This window comes from Euleptes europaea, chromosome 1 (genome assembly GCF_029931775.1).
Source record: "Euleptes europaea isolate rEulEur1 chromosome 1, rEulEur1.hap1, whole genome shotgun sequence".
Lineage (NCBI taxonomy): Eukaryota > Metazoa > Chordata > Lepidosauria > Squamata > Sphaerodactylidae > Euleptes > Euleptes europaea.
Genome location: NC_079312.1, coordinates 75,357,194 through 75,384,253, shown reverse-complemented (window position 1 = coordinate 75,384,253; position 27,060 = coordinate 75,357,194). Strand labels below are relative to the sequence as shown.

General features: G+C 45.3%; 1 protein-coding gene across 1 annotated transcript in view; it reads left to right on the top strand.

The window, feature by feature from the left end:
- Nucleotides 1-2,638: 2,638 nt before the first annotated feature.
- Nucleotides 2,639-27,060, top strand: part of LOC130475492 (acylamino-acid-releasing enzyme-like) — a 29,901-nt gene continuing 5,479 nt past the window's right edge. The window contains 21 exon segments of the mRNA XM_056847285.1: nucleotides 2,639-2,671; nucleotides 3,984-4,113; nucleotides 4,267-4,269; nucleotides 6,616-6,742; nucleotides 7,183-7,270; nucleotides 7,924-7,999; nucleotides 10,109-10,248; nucleotides 11,040-11,177; nucleotides 11,928-12,019; nucleotides 13,579-13,619; nucleotides 14,431-14,552; nucleotides 14,928-14,988; nucleotides 15,330-15,424; nucleotides 16,361-16,412; nucleotides 19,627-19,715; nucleotides 20,507-20,645; nucleotides 23,047-23,136; nucleotides 23,429-23,509; nucleotides 25,530-25,618; nucleotides 26,297-26,487; nucleotides 26,925-27,027. Of these exon segments, the coding sequence (XP_056703263.1) occupies nucleotides 2,639-2,671; nucleotides 3,984-4,113; nucleotides 4,267-4,269; nucleotides 6,616-6,742; nucleotides 7,183-7,270; nucleotides 7,924-7,999; nucleotides 10,109-10,248; nucleotides 11,040-11,177; nucleotides 11,928-12,019; nucleotides 13,579-13,619; nucleotides 14,431-14,552; nucleotides 14,928-14,988; nucleotides 15,330-15,424; nucleotides 16,361-16,412; nucleotides 19,627-19,715; nucleotides 20,507-20,645; nucleotides 23,047-23,136; nucleotides 23,429-23,509; nucleotides 25,530-25,618; nucleotides 26,297-26,487; nucleotides 26,925-27,027 (1,980 nt within the window).

The window sequence follows — 27,060 nt, the reverse complement described above, 5'->3', positions numbered from 1 at the left end:
CTAGACATTCCTTAATAGGTTGTCAAACTGTCTCTAAAACTGCAATCCTACCTGGAAGCAAGTATGGCATGTGCCTGAGTAAAAGTCATAGTAAGTAGAAGATCACATGTTTGCCCATTCTCCCTTTATGCTGAGAAACCTTTCTCAGAAAAGAAGCTGGATGGATGTAGGCAAAATGCATGTATAGAATGATGGTTATAAGAACATAAGAAAAGCCCTGCTGGATCAGGCCAAGGCCCATCAAGTCCAGCAGTCTGTTCACACAGTGGCCAACCAGGGGCCTCTAGGAAGCCCACAAACAAGAGTCTGTACTAGATCCACTGGTCCACTATACTAGATTGCTTTAGGCCAACTGACCAAGTTTTGTGTTCCCAGCTGAAGCTGTATGGTACTGGTTATTCCATGGTTCCTAAAAAAAAAAAAACCCTATAGTTGTCCCCTCTTTGCCCATGCTTAGGCAAGGTTAAAACTACTTTTCCTATCCTTGCAAGTGTGCATGGCGATCTAAATTCCAGAGAGTGTAATGTATTCAAGTTAACTAAACAAGAATTTAACTTACAGCTCCAGTCTTCTGCCTGCACCACACTGGTTTTTGAGTACTGTGGCTGGCCTTAGCCCCCTACAGGGGCTGTACTGGAAGTATAGTAAGAATTTGGAAGATTCACAGCCTCTCTGCTCTCTTTGGAGCTGCTGCTTGCTTATACAGCTTGGCTGGCTTCCTGGATTCAACTTACCTTGCTGAGTTGGGAAGAAAAGTGTGACTAATTGCATATATTTTGCTCTGCTTTTGTGGGGGACACAAGCCTGACTTGTTAAACTGTGGATGTGTGAGAGAGACTGTGAGGTCATCGTTTCTATTTGTAAAACACAAATTTCTTTCACTTTGTGACTGAGAAGCAACACAGGTTGGGGTTGTGCAGTTAGGAGTAGGCTTGATTCTCGTTAGTTTATATGGTACCTATAAGCAGAACAGTGCCAGAGGGGGCAGTCTTGTGGCAAATACAATCCTAACACAATCATCCTTACACAGATCTATCATGACTCATGATAGAGCTGTGTAAGGATGATTGTATCCTAACAACGTGTTGGTGGCTGAAGAAGCAAATTAATTGTGAAAAACGTTGTAATTCCGGAAGGCGTTTTCCATCTTGTTATTTCTGCAGAACAGAGGGTTGTCCTCCCCTGTTTACAACCTATTACCACCATCTCGCAATCGTTTGAACTCTGGGGTTTGCACAGTCTCCCCTTTCTGCAAGCAACTTTGTGAAAGTCTATTTAGACTTAATATAATAATATTGGAACTAGATTTCTTGGGAGTTCCTGTTTTTTCTACTCTATGTAATTTGCTTGTTTTCTATCTGTTGTATGTTATTTCACTTGCTTGTTTTGTCTCTATACACTGATTACAAATTCTGAAATTATTGGAATTGAGCTGTGTGCTGTTTTTCACTTTGTGACCTCCAGGTGGTGGCTGGAGATCTCCTGTTATTACAACTGATCCCCAGACGATAGAGATCTAGTTCACCTGGAGAAAAATGGCCGCTTTGGCAATTGGATTCTATGGCATTGAAGACCCTCCCCTCTCCAAACCCTGCCCTCTTGGCCTCCACTCCCAAAATCTCCAGGTATTTCCCAACCCAGAGCTGGCAACCCTACTCAGAAGGACAATAGAAGGATCTGACCTGTCCATGTTAGTTCTACTCTCTTCCCCCCCAGGGTTGCCAGCGTGGTGTAGTGGTTAAGAACAGTGATTTCAGTGTCAGGTGCTGCTCTGTTTGATCCTAACTTACTTATCTTGGACCCTGGCAGCTGCCAATGTTAACTAAGGGAGTTTTCCTAGCTGGCCCTTATGAGTGGGGAGCCAGCTTATGAGAGCATAGTAAGATCGTCTATAGCTTCTCTAATTAACTTCTACTAGAGGGTAAAACGTGGCCCCTTTAGGTTTGAGGCCTGCTAACATCTATAGGTGCTTGGTGTGACTTTAGAATAGATGCCAAGTCTTATACACTGAGTATGGCATATTCATAAGTGCAGGTTATACTTTATTGATTACAAAGAATATATTTCAAATCAAAGAGTACATTTCCCATAGCATATAATGATTTCAGGCATTTCAATGGCAAGAGCCTAACAGAGGTGGTTTTGCCAGTGCCTTCCTCTGCACAGCAACCCTGGTCTTCCTTGGTGGTCTCCCATCCAAATACCAACCAGGGCGGACCCTGCTTAGCTTCCGAGATCTGACGAGATCAGGCTAGCCTGGGCCATCCTGAGCCTTAAAGCGGTGCAATTCTCCTGTAGCCGTTACATACTGACCTTACCTACAGTCACGTTAGTCGAACAGCCGACGAGTGAGCTGCGCGGAGGAACTCGAGCGACGCCCCGAGAGGCTGCTTGGTATCAGCTCGCTCGTGGGGATGCTGGAAAGAGGCGAGGCCAGGCGCGGCTGGGCAAAAGGAGCCGCTCCAGGGGGCGCCGCGAGCAGGAAGGCGCTGAGCCGCAGGGCGGGCTCCCTGGCGCCTGGCATCGCCCTCGTGCCCCTCGCCCTTCCAGTCCCAGGCGGCTCTCGGCTGTTGGCGTCGCCGCTCCGCCCGCCTCGGGGGATCTTGCCGTGCTGTCGCCTGCGGGGAAGGAAGACCGCATGTCTCGCGGGCCGGGCTGCGCGAGAGAGGCGGTGGGGCTAGCTAGCGGGGGGGGGGGGGGCACAGCTGCGGGGTGTGCCTTGGGAAAGGGCGGGGGGGGAGCACGAGAAGCGGGGGGGGGTGTGGGGCGGTGAGGAGAGGGGCGGGTTTTAGTTAGTGCGTTTTTAGTTAGTGAGTTCCAGAAACAAGTTTCATTACTTTTTTATGATACTGTTAATGGGAATGTTTCAAACTGTTCGGACACTTCTTCGGAAGTCGGGTGAGGGGTCACTTTTTAAGTGGAGGGTCAAAAGGGTATTTTTTTGGTTTCCGAACTTTACAATTTTGTAATTATGAATGTATTAATAAGAGCATATGATTGCTACTCTTTTGTATTTTCTTTTTAATTCTTATTTTTATTATTATTATTGTATTTGTACTTGTTTGTTTTGTTTAATGTTATAAAAATTATAATTTTTATAATTATAATTCTATAATTAAAGGAGAGGGGCAGGGAGCTGTTGTGAAATGTATATCTAAAAGGAGAGGGGCGGGGAGCTGTTGTGGGAGGGCAGAGGAGAGCGAGGAGGTGGATCAGGGGCCTGGAGACCAAGCCTTATGAGGAAAGGAAACTTGGGAATGTTTAGTCTGGAGAGGAGGAGGTCGAGGGGGGGACACGGCTGCTTCACCCAGCCCGGATAATGCACTTTCAGTCCACTTTCAGTGCACCTTAACGATCGTTTGCAAGTGGATTTTGCCACTTCGCACAGTAAAATCCACCTTCAAAGTGCATTGGTTGAAAGTGCATTATTTGGGCTGCGGGAAAGTGACTTGAAGGGCTGTCACTTAGAGGAGGGCACCGAGCTGTTCCTGTTGGCAGCAGAGGATAGGACTCACGATAATGGGTTTAAATTGCGGGAGGAAAGGTACCGGCTGGACATTAGGAAAACATTTTAACAGTAAGAGTTGTTCAACAGTGGAATCAGCCTCCTAGGGAGGGGGTGAGCTCCCCCTTGCTGGCAGTCTTTAAGCAGAGGCTGGACAAACACTTGTCAGCTATGAATGCAGCCCAAGACAAAATCGTAAACTTACTTAAAACATTATGAGATCTTTTTGCGTGTTTTTTTTTGGGGGGGGGGGGACTCGATTGCGCTGTTCTTCCAATGTGGCTCAGGACAGCCAAAACTTCTTCCAGTGTGGCCCAGGGAAGCCAAAAGATTGGACACCCCTGTTCTAGACTGATCCTGCATTGAGCAGGGGGTTGGACCAGGTGGCCTGTATGGTCCCTTCCAGCTCTGTGATTCTGTGACCCTTGCTGGTTGCTGCTGTCACAGGGCCATGAGACACCTCTCCTCTCTCTTTCAGGTGCCAGGGGGCTCGGGCCCAATCGGTGTTGTGTATCAGAAGTTCAGCGAATTCCCCTCAGTAACTTATGCCAGCGTAGGAGTCGGGTTTGCTGGTGGTGGGGGCACTGAGTGCCTGCCCCTCTACACGGGTGAGCCAGTTGCTCAGACTGATCCTCACTTCTCCCCCGTGGTGGGGGAATACTTTAGGAGACCATGTTAGGATTGGCTTGAGCTAATGGTGTGGCATTCCCTCCCTGTCCTGTTTTCTGAATGCCTTTCCTCTTTTTTCAAACTCTTTTTAGAAGGTAAGGCATTGGAAACCTTTTGCAAATGGGCTGACAGACCAGATGACTCAAGGCCGCCCAGAGGAATAGGCTGCTGGTCTCTAGAATAATAAATGTAATGTTCCTTAGCAATCTAGCTGCACAACAGGCTTGTGCCATTTATCTTAATGATATATGGGGGCCCACTTTGGTAGCTGAATTGAGCAGATGATAGGAGCTGCTGTGGTAGATCAAGGGGTAAAATTCAGAGAAACTAAAGGGTGCAGATTTGTTATATGGAAGGTGGTAGTGAGTAGGCTTCTATGTGCCACTTATTTTTCAAATAGTTTAAAATAAGCTAGCAAGCCAATTAGTCATCTTTTAAAAGTTAATATTTGTAAGCAAATACTCCTGTTTGGACCTCTCAGTAGTTGAACTTTAGTCCTCAGTCCAGAACCTGTTAAATAACTTATCTGCAATGGTCTCCCATCAGTCCTCCCAGCTGTAGGCTTCTGCCACAGGGTCCAGTTGTTCTATGCCAGTCAGGGCTGTGTATCTTCTAGCAGTTAATGAGTGGTTTACTGGGTTGGGCAAACAGGAAAAACATAAAGGCATTTGGGTAGAATGCCAGCCCTTTTAATTAGCCAGCATTCATTGGAGTCTTTTACTATGAGAAAGGGACAGAAGTTGGCCAGTCTTGCAAAAATTCACACATGTATTAAAATTGTATGCAGTGTGAACAGCTGATTTCACTGTGTAAAGAATAACACCAGCCCACCCTGTACATCTCAACTTTGCAGTTACATCCAAGTTAAAATGGTGTGTAATTAATTAAAAAAAGGGGGAAACAGTTATTGCTCATATTGCAAACAAAAAGTGTGGCTGCGTTGTCAAATTAAAAAACTGTTTTGATGGTAACGTAGGGTTTTATATTTCCATTATGAAGAAACTCTCTGGAATATCATACATTGCTAAACTTCTGCTTCAACTCCTCTCCCCTTGTAATTCTCTCCTTAAGAATAATTTTCAGTATGATCTCTTCACCCATCTGAAGAAATGAGCTGTGACTCACAAAGTTCATATTGAAATAAATATTGTTAGCTTGTTGTAGCAAAATAAAGTTTCAGCAGTATTTTAAAGATTAACATGGCTACCTCCTTTGCAATCACTCCTTATTCATACCACTTGCTTTCTGTTCTTTTTTCTAATTCTGAAAGGCTTAATTCTTATTATATAATGTGCATAGAGTTCTAACAGAGTTAGCTAATATCTTTTATATAACGCAAATACTTGGGTGTTTTCCACACAAAGACACATTGTGTGGTTTGCTTGTAGGTGCCTCAGCTGCCAATAAAATGTGGTAGCAAAAGGATTTCCATATGGTAGATTTCCCTGACCCAGTCCCCCAGCAGCCACCCCGCCCCAAAGCCACCAGGGCTTTTTTGAGTTTACTTTAATTGGCAAGTGAATATAATTATATCAGGTTCTCTGAATTTCCATTTTTCATTTTTTAAAAAGTAAATTTTTAGTCTCTTTCATTGTGAAGATATAAGAAGTAAAAAAAGTGAGAGCTGTGAATTGAGAGAATCTGATACACAGGTTGTTATAACATTTATTTGGCTGTCAAGTCACAGGCAACTTATGATAACTCCATAAGGCAAGAGACACAGTAACCCCTGGATCTCCTTGATGGTCTCCCCTGTTTAGCTTCCAAGATCATGCTAGCCTGGGCTATCCAGGTCAGGGCTGTTATAGTGATATTATATTGCCGATTAAAACAACAACAACAGTAGGGGGAACAGATATCCATCACGGGGTTGGGGACAATGGCAGCTGCTGTGAATGGGATGTGAAAACCCAAGCTTTTCTACCCACACAGTAGCCATCCACGCCTTGCTGCAATCTTCCCCAACACTTCACAGCAAATCAGATCTGGGAGAGATTGGAAAAAAGCCAAAACAAACAAACAAAAAAAAACAAATCAAAACTGGAAGGTATATAAATACACAACAATGCTGTAGTGAACCAGAGAGTGGGGGGGAAGCACTTCCCAACAGCATTGAACCCATGTGGGAAAGGTTTTAATCTGCCAAGTGATTCCTTTCTTGCCAGATCAGGTGTCCTTTCTCCTTATAGCTTTAGATGTTTCTGATATTTCTTCATAGTATCTGGGATCTTGGAGTAGGCTTGGCCTTTTGTTTCATTGGCTGTCCTTATTTCTTCCTGGATTTGGCATGTCCCTGATATTTCCTCTGAGACCATGGTACTGATTGATCTGTCAATCCCAGGGAGACTGGTATTTCACACTGGACAGAGGCTATGTATTCCTGGGCTCTTGTAACCTAGCCAGCAAAAGTTCTCTCACTCCCTGTTTCTCCTCTCCTGTAGAGTGGCGCCAACCTGATTTTGGGAGCAGTCGGCAGTTGCAGTTCAGCCGCCAACATATCCTGCACCTTGATGGCAGAGCAGTTGTCTCAGTTACTCCTATTAGCATGCCAGTTGAGATTCGAGACCAGTACGTACAACAACCAGTTGCCCCAACACAATCCCTCATCTTAATTGTTGCGTAAGAAGTGCATGCCTGGTTTGGAGTGGACCTAATCTGGTACAAGGTAGACTAGAAACTGTAGTCAGAATAATCAGTTTCCCTTAAAGATGAGAGCAAAGGGTGAAATTGGGCTGATTTAGGGGTGCTTGAGGCTGGGCATGGTACACAGTGACATGTTGAGGTAATTACTCTCAATTGCAACTTGCACCTGCTCACCATGTTGACAGACAAAGGCCTTTCGTGGCCATGCAGCCTAAAATTCTTCAGATGAAAGTGTATGTGTTGGGGGGAGTCATAAGCCCACACTGATTTTGGCCCAGAGTAGATGGGAAAGAAAGGGGTTTCCTCCTCTGTTTTTCCTTGGAGCTGGCTGCTCATGTTGAACGCTCCTATCTCTTGTGCCACAGACTGCTGGTCCAGGTATCTCCTACTGGAAGGCACAAGGCTGTTCTCACCCATCACTTGGAAAGGGGGCAGAAGCAGGAGGTGCTGGAGGTAAAATGGTTAAACTTTGCTATCCCACACACTACCTAGGCAGTGGTCTGCAATCGTTTCAAAGGTGATATAGAGCTGCAAACTCTGTATGCCGAAATGGTTTCTGTGCGGTATTGTACATCTATACAAGTTTGTGTGATAATCGGCAGGACCTAGAACCTTAGGAGGCCAGTGACACTTCTAGAGTATGTATGAATCATGGCTTGGATCCAGTTGAGCATTCCTGCGAATGGAAGAATTTCCACCCATGAAGCATGATTTTTCAGCCTCCCCCCCACCTCTGGGGGAAGAAGGGGAAATGAGAATGTCATGTTCCACAGGCAGAAATCATTCCATCTACAGAAATACTATCGTGCATCCAAGCTATGATTCATACATGTATATGGACTGTCATTGGCTTCCTAAGGAGATATGGTAACCATATCTTTTTTTAAGGATTAACTCTGTATTGGTGCCAACAGTAGCCTGTTCATCACTTGGTGTTGCTAACTCTTGGAGGAGCCACAGCTTTCGCTTCCTGGTCCTACCAACAGGGCAAGGGGGGGGGGGCATACAGATCTAGGCCTTGAGGGATTAGAGTAAAAAATGTGGATTGCCAATCCCAGGAATGTTGTGGTAGGCATTGTCCTGTGCTGATTTCTGTGTCCCAGCAGGTTTGGAACAACAGTGGGAGGGTGAAAAGTGTCAACCTTACAGTGCTGGATAAACATGGCAAAGTATACACAGATGGTAAGAACAGCAGCAGTTGGCTTGGCTGCGTGCTTCTCTGTGTGTGCAGAGTAATGATCCTCTCATCTTGGTGCTAATATCTGCTTCCTGCTGCCACAGAGCTTACTTATGCTCCTCCTTCCCATTAACAGCCTTTCCCTACTGCCTGTAGGGAGATATTCTTATGTTATATGCCTGCCTTTGCCTTATCTGTTCAGGCTATTTTGGGAGGAATTTGTGAAAGGCTGTCCTAGCTCTCACTGGGTATGCAAAAACACCCCAAGGCTTTTTGATGGGTGGCATATCCCTAGGACAGAAGGCTCTGCTTATTACTATTACTTAGCATCTGGATTCAGCCTCAGTTAAGACATCTACATATCGTGATGCAGGGAATAAAAAACCAGCCACGGCTGCGTGCCATTCAGCATGCTTGAGATATATGATGCTGCTCTTTCATATAATCTTGTATAATGGTACCGTGTACATACTGAACAGCAGGGATGCAGAATGGACTAAGAGGCATGAGTGTGTGTGTATGTGTGTGAAGGAGCAACCATCCATCCCTCTTTGGACCTTCCCTGTTTGGAGTAGGCAGAGCCACTCAAAAGCAGTGTCATGAATCCTGTGCTTGCATTGTTGGCTCCTCATGGTGCATAGATGCTAAGAATGTGAAAGGGTCTAATAAGATCAGTTGCCCTTGTTGCTTTCTCTAGATGGTGACTGAGCACGGCCAAAAGTATGAGGTTGTGTCCAGCACAACAGACTAATGATCCACTTTGAGCTAACTTAAGAAAGGTGGACTATAAATAACATAAAATAAAGTAAATGAAAACTAGAGTGACAGAGATCCAGAAAACGTATTTTTTTATTATTTTCATAGAAGATGGATTACATTGATTCAATGTTACAACAAAAAAGAAAAATAGTAATACTCATTTTACCCATTACCTCCATTTATCCAGAAACCTTATGATACCCAAGTTGGAGACAGCAAACTAGCTGACTATTGAGTTCACTTCCAGCAAACATTTTCTGAGCTTTTATTGGCCAGGATGTGCATGAGTCCCTGACCACCTTCATAGGTGAACCTATATGAAACTACCCAATCCCTCTGGTCATCTTCAGAGGCCCTGCTTCAGATGCCTTTGCCATCTGAGGCTAGATGGGTGGCATACTGGGAAAGGGCCTTCTCAGTTATGGCATGAACATAGAGTTCATTGCTTAGAAACATCTCAGAATTTACCATGTAACCTGTTATTTGAGTATTCCCAATTTCTATATTGGATCCCTTTCGGGTGTTTGGAATGCACATGGTTGTTCCCCTTCATGCATAGGACAGTGGATCACCTTCAGATCATCTGATCCAAACCAGACTCTGTTCTGGAATAATATATGTCACTCCAGAATATGAAGAGTGCTAAGCATAGGGAATTATCTTTCTGTAAATAAGAGTTGTTTACTGTCCCTACTTCACAGATATCTGGCTGTAAAAACAGATTCTGGGAAAGAACATGGTGAGCTCAGAAACACAAATTTAAGACCAAAACATGGGCAATATTATTTGAGCTTTCTCCATGGCTTTGTTGACCATGCTGACATTCAGTCAGTGTCCCTTTTGCTCCTTGCAGCATTACAAGTGTGAAGCATCCACACCAAAAGGGAACTTGTTTTGCTACAAAATGAATTCTTGTGACCCCACAAGTACAGCGGGGTTATCTCAGGCTAATGATCACATAGTAATTAGCAACTTGCGGCTGCTCTGCCTTCACGAACAACATATTAGGACTTTGTTAGAAAACTACCACCATCATTTTACAATAGCAGCAGCTGCTGTCTCATTTGAGCTGCTTTCTTGAAGCGATGTTCATATTTTGGTCACACATTTTAAATAACCCATCTTTTCCCCAAATAGCTTAGACACCTGCTTGGCTTGTTCAGTTACTAGACATTCAGCGTCCCTGAAAATTCAGAAATGTTAATTCCCCTCCATAGTCATCGGGGAGACATCAGGCAGTCAAACTCTCAGCACCTTGTGCTCCTCCTGTTCTTTACTTGATTTCTGCTTCATTGAGAAGGATTGCCCTATGGAGGCACTCCTTACCCATTTTCTCATCTTCCTTCTGCAACCAGGGCAGTTTGGGTGTTTGGTCTGGTCCAGCTCAGAAATGCAGATCCTGTATGTTGCAGAGAGAAAACGCCCCAAAGTTCAGCCACTTCTCCTTCAAGACAGGTCCTCCCAAGAAGGAGAGAAGCCAGGTGAAACAACAAAGGTATATCCTTCCTTTATTGCTTAGACCTTACATCATTTTAATATCCCAACTGCTTTACAGCCTTGATAAATAAATCTGTTGGGCTGGCAAAAACTATGTGCTTTTTGATGCAAAACTACATACTCTCAATACAAAAAAGGCACATTTTCTTTACATTAAATAAAGTATTTGCTCACTACACTAGCAAGTTTCCAGGAGGCCTGGTAGCATGCATTCCTCCTCCATGTGTTTGAAACATTAGTTGTTTAATTCAGGATGCACAGTTTCAAAACAAGACCATTTGTCTGATGTAGCAAGGCTGCTCTTATGATCCAGGCTGAGGAGAATTGTGTGCAGGTAATTCAGTGCACTTCTAACAACATATAAACATATACGAAACTTCCTTGTATTACATCACATCTTTAGTCTGTCAAGGTCAGTGTTGACTATTCTCACTTTGGCTCTGCGGGGTTTCAGGCAGAGGGCATGCATCACCTACTACCTGATTTTTTTTTAGCTGGTGATGCCGGGGACCTTCTGCATACAAAGCAGATGTTCTTCCAGTGACCCATGGCCCCTCGTGCATAAATCATCCATCATTGGCTCAGAGAACAGTTTTGGAATTTTGATTACAGGGAGTGGCAAGCTTATGGGAAAAGGTCATGGGACCAGGTGGGTAGGGCCCTGTCTACAAGCAAGGTGTTCGCAGCAAGCCCTAATGAGTGGAGGATGCCTGCAGGTACTACTCAGGAATCCATGTATGTCTCAGGTCAGAATTCACAACAATATTTTCCCCTTTGCTTTTGTCCTAGGGGGAGGAGTTTGTGTATTATGACAATTGGGGAGAGATGCTGAGCGATAACAGTGTCCCTGTCTTGTGTGTGCTGGATGTTGAAACCAGTGAAATTTCAGTCCCAGGTGGCATACCAGGACATGTCTCTCCTGGGCAGGTTAGTGCATTGCAGCATGGGAAGTCAGTGGAGAACTGCAGCCCCTTTCAGAGATCACAAGCAAAGGGGAAGCTCAGAGCCAGTTTCTGATGAGTTCTTAAATTGTCATGGCTGCTTTCCAGAGAAAGTATGAAGGAAACTTGTCCTGGTGCTCTTGGTCCTAGATACTGCTCTGGAATCTCAGCACTGCACATCCCTTTACATTTCTTACATCTTTGGTAAGAACAAAATGCTTCTGTGCAGTCCTCAGGATTCAGAGTTGGACAAGTGCTATGGTGTGCAGAGCCCCTCACACAAATGAGAGAATCCACACCCCTCAGCTCTTAAAGGAAACCAATCACTGCCAGATGCTTTCTCGTGGAGTCAGTGGTGCTAGCTTTAAGGGCCATGTGCATTACTGCAAGCTCAGTTCAAGCTCCATGGGCAGGAGTCCAGCAGGAGCCCTCTGGAGAAAACATTCTTTGCCATGAATTTCACCTGTTCAGACATCAGCTGCAGAGGTAGATACATCTCACAAACACCTCTGTCATGGAAGTAGTCTGTTACACAGCACTTGAGAAGTTGCTGCCTTGTCTAGCCATCCTATGCAGGATGAGGTCCCAGTAAAAGGCTTCAGGGTGGGTCTGGCCATTGTTGAAGGATCTGATCAGCATCAGTGATATTATGTGGGGTATGAGGGTAGATCATAACCCATTAGACAATATACGGAGGTGCCACTGGCTCATATTATGGTTTCGCTTCCCTGTCCAGGCCCTGTGGTCCCCCAACGACAACGGTATTTTATTTGTTGGTTGGTGGCATGAGCCCTTCAGACTGGGATTGAAAGCTTGCTCCAACAGAAGGTATTTATTTATTTGCTTCATTTACACCCCACCTTTCTCCTCAAGGGGACCTAAACTGGCTTACATTGTTCGCTAAACTGGTTTACATCGTTCATATCTCCTCTATTTTATCCTCACAACAACCCTGTGAGATAGGTTGGGCTGACATGCTGGTGCAGTGGTAAGCATGGTCTCGTTGGTTCATGACTGTGAATGACTTTGGATCCTGCTTTGTGATTAGCTGTGCCAGAACCAGCTACTGCCTCAGGACAAATTCAGAGGGTCATGGACATTTTCATTCAGCTGCCAGGCAGCATGAAAGGAAAAGCCTGAACTTCAAAGAGATTGGGGGGGGATCAATCAAAATGTCATAAAATAGTTCACACAAGCTTCATCAGGTTAAGTGAAGAAAAAAGGGTGGGGGTATAAAGAGAAAAAGCTGTTTAGGGCATAATGGAAACATTTTGTTTGTAACATTTGTTTGTTTTGTTTGTAACTTTCCTAAGATGGAGACCAGGGTACGGTACAGGGGAATGCTGGACGGACTCAGCACCTCTGGACATAATTCAGCACAGAAAACAAACACAGTGCATAAAAAAGTTGTATTGACACTCATTTTCTAGAAAAGGGAAAAAAGGCTTCTTTCCACATGACCACCCCCACTTAATAAAAAAAATGTGGGGGTAGGCTGATGAATCTGCAGATCCTGGATATTAATTAAAGTATTCACTTAAAAAGAGAGATAGAGAGACCAGAAAGTGTCGTAGACTTGCATCTATGTAGGATTTCATGTTGGTAGATGCAAGTCAGATTTCAGATAACCCCAGAGGCTTCTGGGGAAATAATGCAAAAAAATTGAGCCTGTCCCTTTGTAAATCTAAACATCAGAATTCATCAGCGCCTTTCCTACCCTAATCCTGCACAAGTCAATGGTCTTTGTGATAGTTTCTGAAATCCGTTTATTCTTATATTTGTTTACTTGATTTATGCCCCACCTTTTCCCCCAATGGGGACCTAAAGCATCTTACATAGTTCTCTTCAGTTGTATCCTCACAACCCTGTGAGGTAGGTTTGGTGGAGTGTATAACCGGCTCAAGGCCACCAGCAAGCATTTCATGGTAGAGTGGGGGTTTGCATCTCGTTTTCCCTGATCCTAGTCTAACCACTATACCACACTGGCTCTCAGATCCAGCTGAAATGAGGCTCATAGACTTGGGAGGGACTTTACGGGTCACTGGTGCACCCACCCACTGCCATCAGGAAGAGGCCTAAAGCAGAAAACGAGACCATTCTTTCCTTGAGAAAGCACCAAAGGAGGAGAATCCATAGGCACCCTAAGGTAGCTTTGTCCATAGAAGATGATATAATTAATATAAAGGACTTCCTTAAAACAGAATGTGAAGGAAAGCAAGTAATGAAGCTCCAGATTCTCACTATCCATTAAGTGCAAAATGCAGATATTTGGTCCCGTGGTGGTAATATATCCGTATCATCCCACAGCTGACGTAGAATGAGGTTGGGGGTTGGAAGAAAACATTTCATTTGGGTCGCTCCTTACCATTGCCCTCTCCCTGCTGTAGGTCAGCCCTATTTCACTTGGAAGTCTCTGGAAGCAGCTGTGGTAAGTCATTTCAGAGGGGAGAATTTTAGAAGGTACAGCTTTTCCTGGCATAGTGCTGCAGAGGAAGAAGAAGGCATTCCTGCCAGATTCCCCCTTCAGTGCAATTGTAAAAACCATAGGAACACCATTCTGAGTGGTATTCTTCAGCCCATGGCATTCTGCCCTTTCTGATATTAGTTTTTTTTCCTATTTGCATTTTGGGAAGAAGCCAGGAACTGCTTGGAAACATGTGGCATTCTAATGTGTCTCCCCACAGGCTCAAATGGTTCAAATCTATTTGGCATTGTAAAGCAGCTGTGTATCGTTCTGCAGCCGTTTCATTGCTCCTTATGCTTTGTATTTCCAAAATGTGAGCGAGGAAATATGTTGTCAGAAGACACCCTAAAAGGGTGGCTGTGGGGACTTCTCAGAAGATGGATTCAGTTGTTTACCATTCATGTGGTGGTAATTTTACCTCCTGGGAGATTTGGGGCAGTTTGGGAGATTAAATAGTTGTGTCATGAGGTGTGTGTGTGTAAAGTGCCGTCAAGTCGCAGCCGACTTATGGCAACCCCTTTTAGGTTTTCATGTCAAGAGACTAACAGAGGTGGTTTGCCAGTGCCTTCCTCTGCACAGCAACCCTGGTATTCCTTGGTGGTCTCCCATCCAAATACTAACCAGGGCTGACCCTGCTTAACGTCTGAGATCTGACGAGATCAGGCTAGCCTGGGCCATCCAGGTCAGGGCGTGTCATGAGTTGGGCATCCATAAATCCACACAGATAGGGCTTTGCCTCTTCCTTGATGCCACGTAATAATGATGGTGGTTGCAGAGCTGCTGTCTTCAGACCGCCAGGCCGTCTCTTCTCCCCGGCTGAGCCCTGATGGAACCCACCTGCTGTACTTAGAGGGGCCAGTGTTTGGGCCTCATCACCAGTGCTTCAAGCTGCAGATGGTGAGTGTGAAAGAACCAAACTGAAGAGTTGGTGGAGGCATACAGCTGGGGGGCTGTGAAACAAGAGCTCTGCAGCGAAAGCAAAAAAAGGATTCAGAGAGCAGAAGAGCGATGTTTGACATGACCTTGAAATATGATGCAAAAGATAAAAATGGCACACTTACGAAATGGATGTAGTTCTCGCTGCAAACGTATAATCTTTCCCAGGAATTCAGATTGCCTTGATACAGAGGGGTTGCGTGGTAGATTAGTTTTGTAATCAGCTGCTCAAGAGGTGCACAGAAACCTGATCCTTGGGATCCAGCTTGAAGCATGATGCCTTCCATTCCTTGTGTTGCCAAACTGTGTCTCTGTTTGATCTTCTCTCCTGCCTAGCTCAACTGGCGAACCAAGCTCACGTCCACAGTAGTGGATGTGGTCAGGACTGCCACAGCGGGTAAGTCCCAATTTCAGCAACTGAAAATGCCATATCTGGCTTGCTATATCTGATCACCCTGTCATCCCACCCAATTTAAGCACATGGCCCCTTCTGCTTCTTTCTGCCACGTAGCTCTTGCTGCCTAAAACACAAAAAAGCCTCAGTGTTTTCTTTTTAAACTTGAGAATGGGGTGCCTCAAGAGTCAGAAATATGCCTATATGCCATATTTCCACATGCTAGCTTCGCCTACTTGTTCCCTCTTTCCAAAGTTTCACTTGAAGCTTCTGCCTTTGTCCGTGTTTTGTTTTAACCCGAGCTGTATCAAAGCTCTTCATTGGGCTTGTCTTCTTCCTTTAAGGTTTCTGGGGGATTTATTCAGGGGCACTGCCCCTGCTCTGCTGGGCCACAGACAGCCGCCGAGTCCTGCTGAGTACTCCACAGAGGAGTAGGAAGGTATGTTCAAGGGCAGAGAAGGTCTGGGACATTAAGGAAGAGGGCCAACATATGGACTGCATATCTGTGGGGATGCTGGAAATTGATATCATGGAGAAAGCACAAAAGAGAAGAGTGCAGCAAAACATCTAGCTCTGTGTGGTATAGATGCAAAACTGTTACCCATAGAAGAAGAGGACTGATGCATTTATTTACATGATATCCCCCAAATACATGCACACACTTTTAAAAACAGTACATTTTAATCCCATCTTTCTTCCAAGGAGTCCAGGGCAGCATAAATCATTTTCCTCTTCCTGCATTTTATCCTCACCGCAGCCCTGTGAGGTAGGTAAGGCTGAGAGAGTGTGACTGGCCCAAGGTTTCCCAGTGAGCTTCCACAGGCGGGTGGGGATTCAAACCTGAGTCTCCCAGATGCTAGCCCAGCACTCTAACCACTGCACTACATGGGGGCTCTTTAGTTCTTCTAAGGAATTAAGCTCAGCATTTTGGGTGCATGGCAATCCATGGTAGGTTAGCTTGGGAGACAGTGACACTTGTTCATCGGTGAGCTTCATTGGTGAACAAGGATTTGAACTTGGGCGTCCTTTGTCCTTTTAATACCCCCAGCCACTATACCATATGGGCTCTCAAAAGTGTGAGTGCTAAACCTTATTCACGGTTGGTGAAGATGAGCTTCATGTACTGAACCTGAAAGAGCTTAGAAGAAGAGGGAGCAAAGAGTCCTGGAAGGAGGCCACCGCCTAAATTACTGGGGTGGGGGGATGGGACTGAACGGGTAGGGGCTTGGGTTGCAATCCAGTTACCTCTAGGTATACTTTCCATCACCAGAGATAATGTGAAGGGGACGGGTGCCCACATGGTAATTACTGGGTGGGTTTCTGTAGCCCAGCAGCAGCAGCAGCTTCCCTGATCTTTCATTACATTCTGTTGCAGGAACTGCTGGTGGTGGATACCAGACTGGGGAGCGTGAAATGTATTACAGCAGGTACAATCCTATCTCAGGCCGTAGACTGAAGGAGCTACACTGTGGCTCCTGAGCCCCATTCCCAGGAACAGATACAGTAGTCAGAAGGACTCCCATATCTAGCGCTTTCACCCATTTCATAGAACTCTCTCTGCTGGGCAAGGCTGATATAGGAGACCTTTCAAACATCGCCTAGCCGTGTGTCCACATTGGGTTTTCCTTCCATGGAACACACGAAGTTGCCTTATACTGAGTCAGACCCTTGATCCATCAAAGTCAGTATTGTCTACTCAGACCAGCAGCGGCTCTCCAGGGTCTCAGGCAGAGGTCTTTCACATCACCTACCTGCCTAGACCTTCTAACTAGAGATGCTGGGGGCTGAACCTGGGACCTTCTGCATGCCATTGGGCTTGCTACATTCTGCAGAGCACTCTCTGCTGACAGGCCCTATTAGCAATCAGGGGTTAACCTGTGCTGGGCTCAGTTCCCCCACCTGAGGAGAAGCCCTTTCTCTAGGCCAGTGTAGTGAAACTGGAATCTTAATGCTAGAGCACCGCAGTCCACTGTGCAAGCAGCTGCTACAAGAATCTCAGATTTCTCCAGAACTGGCTGGCTTTGTCTTTACATAATATTTTGCCAGGATGTGATGGTCAGTAAGTCTTTTGAGGAGCAAGTTGTGTACTTTTATCCCCACTCAAATGGGACAAGCCCATTACTTTTGGCTTTTGCAGACTTTCTATTATTAGCACAATAAAATTACAGCTGCAACCAATTTGCTGAACAGAGTTCAAGCGTCTGTAAATATTATGCTTCTGCTGTGTGAATAGTGCATATTCCTAGTACTGGATATGCCATAATTTGTATCTGGGAAAACAGTTATTCCTCGGTTCTAGTAGGTTATCCGGGTTGTATGACCGCGGTCTTGGTATTTTCTTTCCTGACGTTTCGCCCACAGCTGTGGCAGGCATCTTCAGAGGAGTAACACTGAAGGACAGTGTCTCTCAGTGTCAAGAGTGTAGGAAGAGTAATATATAGTCAGAAGAGGGTTGGGTTTGAGCTGAGTCATTGTCCTGCAAAGTATTAAAGGTAATGTGCTAATCATTGTCCTGTAAGTATCAAGATAATGTGCTAATGAGGTTGTGGTATGTTAATGTGGAACCATTGTATCCTGAAGTGATCTGTTAACATGAGGAATCCAAAGCTAATCCGCATGGCTAGTGTGGACTGTAGTCTGTTAGTCTGGAGGTTTTCAGGACAGGAAGCCAAGCCCTATTCATTCTTAAACTCTCTTCTGATAAAGTAGTGCTGCTGTTTATGAATTTCAATGACTTCTCTGTGCAATCTGACAAAATAGTTGGTAGAATTGTTATCCTTGTTTGTATGCTGCTGATAAAAGAACATGAAAAATACTGCAGACTTGGCCAACCTGAGAAATCAGCAGTGGCTGAACATGGACTGACCCAAACAGGACACAGGGTCTTATTCCAAGACACTGAAATACTGGACAATTCTACCAACTATTTTGTCAGATTGCACTGAGAAGCCATTGAAATTCATAAACATCAGCACAACTTTAACAGAAAAGAAGAGAGTTTAAGAATGAATAAGGCTTGGGTTCCTGTCCTGAAAACCTCCAGACTAACAAAGACTACAGTCCACAATAACCATGCGGATTAGCTTTGGATTCCACATGTTAACAGATCACTTCAGGATACAATGGTTCCACATTAACATACCACACCGTCATTAGCACATTATCTTCAGGACAATGATTAGCACATTACCTTTAATACTTTGCAGGACAATGACTCAGCTCAAACCCAACCCCCTTCTGACTATATATTACTCTTCTTACACACTTGACACTGAGAGACACTGTCCTTCAGTGTTACTCCTCTGAAGATGCCTGCCACAGCTGTCGGCGAAACGTCAGGAAAGAAAATACCAAGACCACAGTCATACAACCCGGATAACCTACTAGAACCGATGAACTCTGACCATGAAAGCCTTCGACAATACTGTTATTCCTCCTGATAAGCATATCCAGGCTATAGTGACTATAGCGTAAAATGTGATCATGCAAGTATTTCCTGTATGAATGGTGAACATTTGATTTTTAAATGAGAAAAAAACAGGAAAATAGCAGCGAAGGAGCTTTCCATCTAGCCACCAGTTCCTAGGTCTTCCTCTTCTGTGTCACAGCTACAAAATGGCTGCCAGAGGAGGTGGAGCCAACCACAAAATGACTGCAATCATGCATAACACTAATAGTAACTTTTCAACATTTCAAGCAGAAACAGGCAGAATGCCTTTTTAAATAATCATGTTAAAATATTTTATGGACTACTCACAGCTTAGATGCTTGTGCTGTGGTGGCAGTTGCTGCTGAAGCAACTTTTAAAAAATCTGCGCAGCCATTCAAAAGCCCTGCAGACTAAAAGCCCCACCTGGCCCCACTGCTGTCTAAAACAGGCACCAAGAAAGGTGCTAGTGGGTGTCATAGAGTCCACGGCCCGGACATCACTTTGGGGTCCCCTGCTCAAGGCACAGGCAAATAGCTCTTGCATATACAATTCCCTGTGTCCGCAGCAATAGGGGTTTAGAAAGACATCACTCCACCCTTTTGGGGCTTTGACATATTCAGTGTGTTCCCATGTGCAAGCCAAGACACAAACAAATGGGAGTGAGCAGATGAGGTTCCTAAAAGGAGACCTCTGACTAAACCACTGTTTGCTATTCTTCATGGGGAGGAGGAGCTTAAAGCCCTTTGCCTGTGTGTTGGCTCTCAAGAAAGTCGGTCTGTGGATGGAGGTGACACTACTGGCCCTCCATCACTTGATTCGTCAAAAGACACTTTTCCTTAAATACAAATGGCTGGCTGGGAAACCACTGGGCAGGCCCTGCATTACTATGTTACGGCAGCATGGAGCATCTCATCTGACCTTCACATGGAAGGTAGCGGTTTACCAGCTTCCCTCTCCACTTGCTTTTTCAGTCTTTATCCCTTTAGTAAGTTATTTGTTTTCCCCCTTCTGGAGTAGAGCATCCTATTCATTTAAGGAAGCAAACAAAAGAAATGCTGTTTTCCCCTCCACAGCTAGGCTACCCCCCCTCTCCCAATTACATGCAAATATTATGAACTTTGACATGTGTTAGACTATTGTACGAAGGCTAAAAATTCAGTTGCATTCCCTGGCAGTCTGTATAAGTCTTTATTTTTGTTGATCGATCCTAGGCACTCCAGAGGGGAGCTGGACTCTGCTGGGCATTGAGCAGGATATGTTGGTGGTCAGCTGTTCATCACCCAATTGCCCTCCAAGCTTGGTAAGAAGCTTCTCTGGCAGCTGAATAAGCAGCCTGCAAATCCAAAGAAGTAGTCCACTGTCTCCCTTTCTGAAACTTTATACAGTCAACAGGGGTTGGTGATGCCCTATCATAACTGCTGTATTCTTGTCTATTGTGTTCAGGCGTCTGTCCTCTTTCTAGATAGATCCTATAGGAAGATGCTAGCCAGAAGATATAATTCAGACATTCTCTTTAGTACGGTTCATTGGCTTTGTTTATGCACTGTACGCAAAGACTGAATAAGTAAAAAATTATTTAGGCTATGCCTTCAGAAATCATTTAGGCTTCAGAAGTCGTGTAAGCTTAGGGTTGCCAGCCTCCAGGTACTAGCTGGAGATCTCCTGCTATTACAACTGATCTCCAGCCGATAGAGATCAATTCACCTGGAGAAAATCGCCTCTTTGGCAGTTGGACTCTATGGCATTGAAGTCCCTCCCCTCCCCAAACCCTCCCCTCCTCACGCTCTGCCCAACAAACCTCCCACCGGTAGCCAAGAGGGACCTGGAAACCCTACGTAGGCTATGCCTTCAGAAATCTCAGCCCAAGCACCAGGATTCCTCCACAGAAATAACTGTGTCCTCTGAATTCAAGCTTGTTAAAGACAGAGAAAAAGCCACTGAGCAAATGTCCTTGTGGTTTGCAGCCACCAAAAAGAAACCCTGGAGCACAAACTCGTGCCTTGTTCTCCAAGATAGGCCATTTAAGAGGTCTGTGTGCAACATCGCTGCCTGTTGCTTCCTGTAACAGAATATTGTTTATCTGCTTTGTAGAAGGTGGGTGTGCTTCCCCCTGCAGGGAATAAGCTGGAACTGCAATGGAAGAGTGTGGTGGAAACCTCCGCACTACCAGATTTGGAATGGAAAATCCTCACAGTGCAGCCGCCTGTGACTGAGGAAGGCATCCCATACAGTAAGGAGTAGGAGCACGAAGACCCTAGCCAGCCCATAATCCACTCACTAGGTTGACTGGAATTTATTGAGTATTTTGCAATTAGTTGAATGAATAGGTATCGGGGCACAGCCTGGCTGATGAGGATAGCTAAAGCATAGGGAAATTCCACCTTTTATTATTTCTATACAGGTTAAAGATAAGCCTGATTCTGGCTCAGAAATAGTTGAGAGGGGCAGTACACCTTATTCTGGGTGCCAGAATCATAGAAAATACTCAAATGGGGATACTGGAATGTCACAGAAAGAACTTGATGGGCTTAGATTTCTGGATCAGAACCTCAGTATGATCCTCCTGTTACAGAAGACAAATGGGAAGGACTTGGCATTTCACTGAAAGGAGAGAGGCTGGTGTATATGACTTTTCTCATCTAGTATCATCATTTAGGGCTGGAAAAAAATGGAGAAACTTTTGATGCTACATTTCACACTTCTAGTGAGGTGCTGAGGCTGCTGGTAGTTAGTTTATAGCTGGATCCAATTTCCATAGGCATAATATCATCAGATGGCATGCATTAACTATCAAAGCAGAGATTTTGAGGTTACTATTAAAGGATAGCTGATTTTCAGCTACTGAATTGTTGTCCTCTTTTACCAGATGGAAAAGAGTTGGGATTTTGATTTTCTACTTCAGGAGCTAAATGTCTTAGTCTGGCCCCATATAACCCAGGAGAAAATCCCACTTTCTCTGGTAGCAGGGACCCCGAGGAGTATAAAATTATGTATGGTATGGAGAGAGTGGACAGGGAGAAGCTTCCCCCCCATCATAATACTAGAACACGGGGTCACCTGCTGAAGCTGTAAGGTGAGAGATTGAAAACAGATAAAAGGAAGTATTTCTTCACACAACGCATAGTTAAATTGTGGAACTCCTTGCCCCAGGATGTGGTGATGGCTGCCAACTTGGAAGGCTTTAAGAGGGGAGTGGACATGTTCATGGAGGAGAGGGGTATTCATGGCTACTTGTAAAAATGATGCATACCTGTTCTCTCCAGGATCAGATGAGCATGCCTATGGTATTAGGTGCTGTGAAACACAGGCAGGATAATGCTGCTGCAGTCATCTTGTTTGTGGGCTTCCTCGAGGCACCTGGTTGGCCACTGTGTGAACAGACTGCTGGACTTGATGGGCCTTGGTCTAATCCACCATGGCCTTTCTTATGTTCTTATGAGTAGCTGCAGGCAGGCTGTGCTTGGGCAGGCATGAAGCACATTCATACACAGGTATGCATCATTTTTACAAGTAGTCATGAATACAACTAGCCAAGTTTACAGATGGCACCACATTATTTAGGGTGGTTAAAACAAAATCGGACTGTGAAGAGTTCCAGAAGGATCTCTACATACTGGAAGAATGGGCATTAAAATGGCAAATGAGATTCAGTGTGAGTAAGTGTAAAGTGATGCATATTGGGGCAAAAAATCCCAACTTCACATACACACGACAGACCAAGAAAGGGATCTTGGGGGGTGGGGTGGATAGCTCAATGAAGATGTCAACCCAGTGTGCGGCTGCTGTAAAAAAGGCAAATTCCATGCTGGCTATAATTAGACGAGGAATAGAGAATAAAACTGCTGATATCATACTGCCCTTGTACAAATCTATGGTGAGACCACACTTGGAATACTGTGTACAGTTCTGGTTACCACACCTAAAAAAGGATATTACAGAGCTTGAGAAGGTGCAGAAAAGAGCAACCAAAATGATTAGGGGACTAGAGCAACTGTCCTATGGGGAGTGGTTAAGACGCTTAGGGCTGTTTAGCTTGGAAAGAAGGCTGCTGAGGGGAGACATGATAGAGGTCTATAAAATTATGCATGGTTTGGAGAGAGTTGACAGGGAGAGGTTTTTCTCCCTCTCCCATAATACTAGAACACGGGATCATCTGCTAAAGCTGGAGGGTGAGAAATTCAAAACAGATAAAAGGAAGTATTTTTTCACACAACGCATAGTTAAATTGTGGAACTCCCTGCCCCGGGATGTGGTGATGGGCTGCCAGCTTGGAGGGCTTTAAGAGGGGAGTGGACATATTTATGGAGGAAAGGGGTATTCATGGCTATTGGTTAGAATGGATACTAGTCATGCTGCATACCTATTCTCTCTAGTATCAGAGGAGCATGCCTATTATTTTGGGTGCGGTGGAACACAGGCAGGATGGTGCTGCTGCAGTCGTCTTGTTTATGGCTTCCTAGAGGCACCTGGTTGGCCACTGTGTGAACAGACTGCTGGACTTGATGGGCCTTGGTCTGATCCAGCAGGGCCTTTCTTATGTTCTTATGTTCACATAGTGCTGTTGACTTCCCCAGGGAAGTGACAGCTGGGTCTTGGTGATCTGCAGCTAATCTGTGTGGCCTTCTTTGCAGCAGACCAAGCGTTTGAAGCACTATTGCTGAGACCACAACAAGGAAGCCAACAAGGAGGAAAGGGCCTCCCACTTATTGTTTCTCCGCATGGTGAGTGACAGCTCTCCTTTAGTCTGAATAAACCACTTTCCTTTCCCCGTCCACTAGACCTCTGCTTCTTTTCTAGATGGCCATCGTTCCATTATCATTTTTCTTAAGGTGGCAGTTATATCCAGAATAGTTTTGTGTCCAAAAATGTTTAATCTGCACTTTGGGTCGCTGTAAAACTTACAGATCTCAGCTCCTGATGGGGAAGGGGATGATAGACAGAATTGTGTTGCCTGGCCTTCTCAGCACTCTTTTCCAGAAGCCCTTTTCTGTACGGCTGCCATTCTCATTCCAGGTGGCCCTCATGCAGTCTTTGAGGCCTGTTGGCGTCCAACCATGGCATGTCTCTGCCGGCTGGGTTTTGCAGTGCTCATGGGTGAGTGCAGAGGAGCCCTTTACCTCTGAGGGCGCATCCAGATCATCGGTGCATGCACTCTGCTGGGCTAACACAGAGACAGTGAGAAGCAGCTGCAATGTCTCCATTCACATGATGTAATTGATGGGGAAAGGGCAGTGTTTTAATTAAGAAGGAAGAGATTGGGGGGCCATTAAAGAATCATGGCCAAATTATGTCCCCTCCCTTAGTAGCTGAGAGATGTCACAGAAAGCAAGGAGATAGCCCCCATCTGCCTCCCCTTAGAATTCGAACACTGGAAAGGGAGAGTCTTTTGTGCAGGAGGATTATCATGTGAGTCCAGAGAGTATTCTGGGCTCTCCTAACTCTTATCTTCTGCTAGAACTTTAGTAGGCTTGGAAGGTTTCATCATTTGCACAATGCTCGGTAAAATAGCCTTTCTTTTGATCCAGTTAATTCTTTCTGCTTCTGCCTGAGAAATACCTCTGTTAGTTAGCTATGCAACACGACAGAAGAAGAGTGAAATTGCCTTTGCCTATATGGCAGAAGGAAGAAACAGATCAGACTAGACTAGCAGACCTTAGACTGAGGTAGGTAAGGTTGAGAGAGTGTGGTAAGATTAACTGAACCTAACAACTAGATTAACCATACCTAACAACACAAGCCATACCATCTCAGGTTTATTCACTAGTTCATCTTCCAGTGTTATATATGCCATTAAATGTCAGCAGTAATCTTCCACTCTGTACATTGGACGAACAGGTCATTCCCTACATAAAAGAATAAATGGGTATAAATCTGAAGGTAAAAACCACAGCACTCAAAATAAGCGAGTGTGGTTGGCCCAAAGTTTCCCAGTGAGCTTCCACAGCAGAGTGGGTGAGTTCAAACCTGAGTCTCCCAGATCCCAGTCCCCCATGTCTCATTACAGATACTAATTTTTGCCCTCAAACGTTTCCCCTCTGCTCTAATCAAGTTGATTACAGCATGCACTGCACCTTTGCACCCTTTACAAGCCTTCTTTACCACATCCCTCCCACCTTCTGATTTGAATAAAAAGACTCTGATCTCCATTTCTACTCGTGTCTGATGAATGGAGCTTTGGCTCTCAAAAGCTCATACCCCGAAACTCGTGTTGGTCTCTAAAGTGCTACTAGACTCGAATCTGTTTTACTGCAGGCCAACACAGCTGACCTGGATGGCCCAGGCTAGCCTGATCTCGTCAGATCTCAGAAGCTAAGCAGGGTCAGCCCTGGTTAGAATTTGGATGGGAGACCACCAAGGAATACCAGGGTTGCTGTGCAGAGGAAGGCACTGGCAACCCACCTCTGTTAGTCTCTTGCCATGAAAACCCCAAAAGGGGTTGCCATAAGTTGGCTGCAACTTGACGGCACTTTACACACACACACACACAACACAACTACCTTCTGAAACTAGATTAGCAGAGATTCCTTGTGGAATTTTCCAGCTGTAGGTGCCTGGGGGATGGAGAAAATTGTGCTTAGGTGGATCTAAAAGCCTGAGGGTGTAAAAGTGTTCCACTCCCTGCCACCCTTTCAAGAAGCCCCATCTCCTCTACCCTCTCCCCTTGCCCATTTTCCTATTTGGAGCCTACTTTCTGGCTGTAGCAGTTTGCTCCAATAGAAAATCAGCTGACTCCCTATGAAGGAGTTCGTTTTAGAGCATTACCCTGAGGCTTGAAAGAACAGATAGATTTATTCACCGAAAACACAAGCGGAAGGAAACAAATAACATAATCACAAAAAATCTTCCAGAATAACAACATAATCAGCACTACGAAGTTATTATGCTGTAAGAAATAAAATGACACCTTAGACCTAGACTTCATGTATAACATTTTCATATTCCCATATTTGTTTCCAGTGCTACAGGTTTACGACACCATTTTATTTATTCATGGATTAGTGGAAAGGGGGAGGAGGGAGGTTCTAGGGGGCAGCCTTGGGAGTGAAAAAGCTGTAGAAGACTATTGAGGCTGTGTCCCTCCTCAGTCTCTTGCTTTGCTTTTTTTTCTAAGCAGTGAATTACAGGGGCTCCCTGGGCTTTGGCCAGGCCAGCATTGACTCTCTGATCTCTCACGTTGGGGTGCAAGATGTGGAAGACACTCAGGTCAGCCTCCTTTCCTTCTTTTTCATTCTCTGCAGGGTGGGCCAAGTGCAAATGAAAGCACAAGGCTGAGCATTGCTAAATCAGGGGACCTAATTAACAAATATCGCGCTGCATATCAGTGTGTCCTTTTTATAATGGCAGGCAAGCTTTGGGTGGGGACGGGAAACGGTTGCCACAGATTTGGCTGTTGCAGAGCATATCTGGAATAGACCTGCTCATATTGAGACCATCCCCTCACTACATCCCTATCCCCCCACCCCAATTCCACGCTGTGCCTTGGAACCCTGCCTTGGACCTACCCAGGGCAGCATGGGAAGGAGATGCTTGGTGGGGCAAAACACCACAATCCATTCGCAGCCCTCAAGAAGTTGTTTTCCACATGTGCATAGGCAATTTTTAATTGAACTCCCTGGGAGGGGAGAAGCATGAATGTGAGCAGCTAATCTATGTTGTGTGATTGGACAGGGAGTTTGAGAACTGCATTCCTCACTCTAAAAGCCTTGGCTGGATTCATTTCCTGGGCCAGGAGCAGGCTCAGGCAGCAAAAGCTAACTGAGTATGCTGTGCAGTGTTACAGTCTGTGGGGTACTACTGGCCAACTCCCACGGACTGCATTGGTCTGGGTTTGCAACATTCTCTGCGAACGTGTCTACCTCTAGCTCTGTTCTGCCATCGCAGCTGGCAGTGGAGTTGGCGCTGCAGTCAGAGCCCTTGGACCCAAATAGAATTGCGTTGCTGGGAGGCTCCCACGGGGGCTTCATCTGTTGCCATCTGATTGGTCGATACCCACATATGTACAAAGCCTGTGCAGTCAGAAGCCCTGTCATCAACATGGCCACTCTGCTGGGGACCTCCGACATCCCTGACTGGTAAGGAACTTATTTGCCTTTTCCAAGAACCTCCTCTTACCTGTCGCAAGCCGGTTCCCATCTCTTTTTAAGCCACTTTCATACCGCCATCTCTCTACTGTGTTACCTGTCCTCATCCTCTCTCAGTTCACAAGTCAGTCTTCCCAGTCATAGAATCATAGAGTTGGAAGGGACCACCAGGGTCATCTAGTCCAACCCCCTGTACAATGCAGGAAATTCACAACTACCTCCCCACACACTCCCAGTGACCCATACTCCATGCCCAGAAGATGGCCAAGATGCCCTCCCTCACATGATCTCTCTCACTTTCCAGTTTACAGTCTTTCTCTCTGACATCTTCCACACTAGCCACTCTCTGAGCCATAGGAAAGGGTGTTCTTTGGTTCCATGGCAGAGGTCACAAATCAGGGCATGAACCTAATTGTACCTTCCCACAGGCGCTACACATCTCTGGGTTTGCCATATTGCTTTGAGCGAATTCCCTCTGCGGAGGATCTGGTGACCATGCTGCTCCACTCCCCCATCATTCATGCTGCAAAGGTAGGAGTCAGAGAAGCCCCTGTTCAGCTGTTA